General features: G+C 42.1%; 1 protein-coding gene across 1 annotated transcript in view; it reads left to right on the forward strand.

Annotated features, from left to right (window-relative positions):
* The first annotated feature begins 646 nt into the window (after positions 1 to 646).
* The window catches only part of LOC108580317 (serine/arginine repetitive matrix protein 2), a 23,278-nt gene continuing 20,648 nt past the window's right edge, over positions 647 to 3,276 (forward strand). The window contains exon 1 of the mRNA XM_017944046.1: positions 647 to 808. Within this exon, the coding sequence (XP_017799535.1) occupies positions 647 to 808 (162 nt within the window). The remainder of the gene's footprint in view (positions 809 to 3,276) is intronic.

Below are 3,276 nucleotides of genomic sequence, written 5' to 3' on the forward strand. Positions count from 1 at the left end.
ATGGCCCCAGAATCGAGCAAATTATGACACTGTAACTTACGTTTTTTACGTGATAGAAAGAGTAACGCAAAATGCAAAGTGAAGAATATTGCACCTCTATAGAAAATTTTTAAGTGGTTAAGAAAATAAAAAAAAAAACATCCAAGCACTCCAGGGTGTGCCATTTAAAGTCTGCCCAATATCTGAGAAAATGAGTGAGAAACGAGCAATTCTCCGAGGGGATTGGAGCATCGAGAGGACGGTCGAGTAGCGAATTCACAGCAATTGCGTGTAACCACAGTTCCACACTGAATCCCGTTACAAACTATGCACTTTTGTTCACCGGTAGTTCCGAGTAATTCGCTAATTAAAGCGAATGGCGCAAGTTCACTTGGGTATCTTGGTAGCTTAGCGTTAGTTTCGGTCAGTCTTCTCTCTAACACGGACACCGTGTATATCTGGAGTAATGTCTCCCCTTGGTGTAGTGTGCGGGCGTGTAGGAGGAGCGGTTTTCTCATGCGACGTGTGTTGCACACGTGCAGCAATGGAACTCCGCCGTTCACCGGTCGCCTGTTACGGGCTAAGAATTGGACGATTACTATTTCGCCTCTTTCCTTTCAGGGTGATGATGTAACGGGACTTTCGCTGTCGCTGCAGTGAAGCAACGATGTCCACACAATGCAACCGCTTCGTGCAGAACGCCTGGAAGAAGGAACTCTGTTCGAACTGCTTCAAATCGAGGGAAGAGCACACGCTGCCAGAGGAGAGCCTTCGATTGAACATCGGCAGGGCGATCAACTATGTCAAGACTGATAATCTTAAGATACAGGTAGCTTTTTCTTTATTCAGCTGTGGAATTTTGAAATTTTTACGAATTTTTTGGTCGCTGACGACAAACTCGCGATTCTTGAAAGATTTGAAAGGTTCCAGTGAGTGGACATTTTTTTTTACGGAGGAATTTAGAGATCTAGCTCTAGAATTTATAACTCAGGTAAATCTGGAGAGTCTTAAATTTTGTTGAATTTTATTTTACCGATGACAATCTCACGATTCTTAAGAAATTTGAAAGATTCCAAAAAGTGGACATTTTTTTGCTATAGAATTCAGAGATCTAGCTCTAAAATTTATAACTCAGGTAAATCTGGAGAGTCTTAAATTTTGTTGAATTTTATTTTACCGATGACAATCTCACGATTCTTAAGAAATTTGAAAGATTCCAAAAAGTGGACATTTTTTTGCTATAGAATTCAGAGATCTAGCTCTAAAATTTATAACTCAGGTAAATCTGGAGAGTCTTAAATTTTGTTGAATTTTATTTTACCGATGACAATCTCACGATTCTTAAGAAATTTGAAAGATTCCAAAAAGTGGACATTTTTTTGCTATAGAATTCAGAGATCTAGCTCTAAAATTTATAACTTAGAAAACTTCGAGAGTTCTAAATTGCACTAAATTTTACTTTACCGATGGAAAACTCGCGATTCTTAAGCAATTTGAAAGATTCCAAAAAGTGGACATTTTTTTAACTCTGGAATTCAGTGATCTAGCTCTAGAATTTATATCTCAGAAAATCTTGAAAATTCCAAATTTTGATATCACTCCGAAGCACGCGATGACAATCTCACAAAAAGATTCCATCAGGTAGAAGAATCACCGAACAACAGTTTCCCTTTCGACAACGAAACCACGTTAGAAACTTCCTAAAACCTTCGCCAATTTTCCCACCGCCGATTCTCCACCGAGAACCGGAAAATCTCGCGATCATTTCGCGGCGACATTCCCATGGACGTTGCCGCTAATCGAATTACCGGAACGGCTGTGGAATGACACCGCTAATTGGTAACGATCTCCTTAACGCGTGGAAAAACCAGGTTCGAAACAGCGGTAATCGCGAGCCGCGAAATTGGGTTGTGCCAAGAGAGAGAGAAATACGGACAAGATCAAGGGGACGAGGCTGGTCGAATTAGCATTCCGGTGCAGGAACCGGCCGGGTAAACGACCAAATCGACCTTAACTAGCCTACAACGTTATCGTTTTGCACGCTTAAACGAGTGGGGCCAAGGTGTCTCGGTGTTCCGTTCGGGCCAACTTAACTGTTCCTCGTTGGAAAATTGTTATGAAGTTCCCGAAGGGGAGAAAAGGAGGATGGAGGAGGTGGAGAGAATCGCGGTATCAAATCTGTATAAAACTGGGTCGTTCGAGAGAGAGAAGGACCAGTGGCGAACGAATTCCTTCTACGCGGCGTGTCCGTAAGAAGAAGGAATTTACCTGTAATCGCGTGTTTTTATTCGACAGTTGCATTCGAGCATTTCTTCTTTTACAATTCCGGCCGAACTTTCTTCATTCTCGCTTTAATCGTGTTCCTTCGTCTCGCGTAACTGTAAAAATACTCGCCTTATTTATCGAGAGAATGTACCATCTCGAGTCGTGTAAAAGAGAGGAACGATTTGGGAATTCTTTCCACAGGTAACTACCAAATTTTCAGAGGATATCAATGTAACTTTCAGCTGTCTTCTGCAATTTTGTAAAGTGTAAAAATGGTAGAAAAGTTACTGCTAGAGCATCAATTACCGAGTTCCGCAATTAACGAATAACTCCTCTATTTAGTAACATTTCTACTTTCTAAAAATAGGAGAAAAACGCTGAAAGTTACGCTCACATCCCCAGAAAAAATTGAAACTTTTCATTCAGCACTTACGTACTAAAAAAATTCTCAAACTTCACCTATTTCCAGACACTTCAATGTAGAATATCCCCTCAAAACACCTTTCTACATCGTTACAAACGCTGAATATCGTTCCTTTTCCATCCCCATCGAATCTCACGCGTACACAAAGCAAGAACAATCGAGAATTCGAGTGGTCGCTTCGAACAAGAGCAGCGGGAAGTTCGATTGAAGCGTTGTAAGATGTCCAAACACAAGGTGATGGAGGAAAAATCTCTGTGAGCACAAGAATTCTTCTTCCGCGGCGGTCTCGTCGATTTCAATTAAGCAAAGTTTCCAACGTCGAATACTCCCGGAGCTGCTTTACCTTCCTCGGAAAGAACCTCTGCTGCTGGACGGGAAGGAAGGACGGCAGAATTCTCCATCCCCCTTAATATTCCATTCAGAGGCACTGGTTGAATCGCGGTGGGACGATGGTCTCATTGTCGTGGAATTCTAAATTTACATGACGCATACGTCCACGTCAGATGGTGACAAGGGTGAACGCTTAATCGCGCGACACGCGTCCATGCTCGAGAGAGGGTAGGCGTTATTCTGCCCAGGGTTTTCCTCTCTTTTTTCTCTCCTCACGT

This window comes from Habropoda laboriosa, unplaced genomic scaffold (genome assembly GCF_001263275.1).
Source record: "Habropoda laboriosa isolate 0110345459 unplaced genomic scaffold, ASM126327v1 scaffold23, whole genome shotgun sequence".
Lineage (NCBI taxonomy): Eukaryota > Metazoa > Arthropoda > Insecta > Hymenoptera > Apidae > Habropoda > Habropoda laboriosa.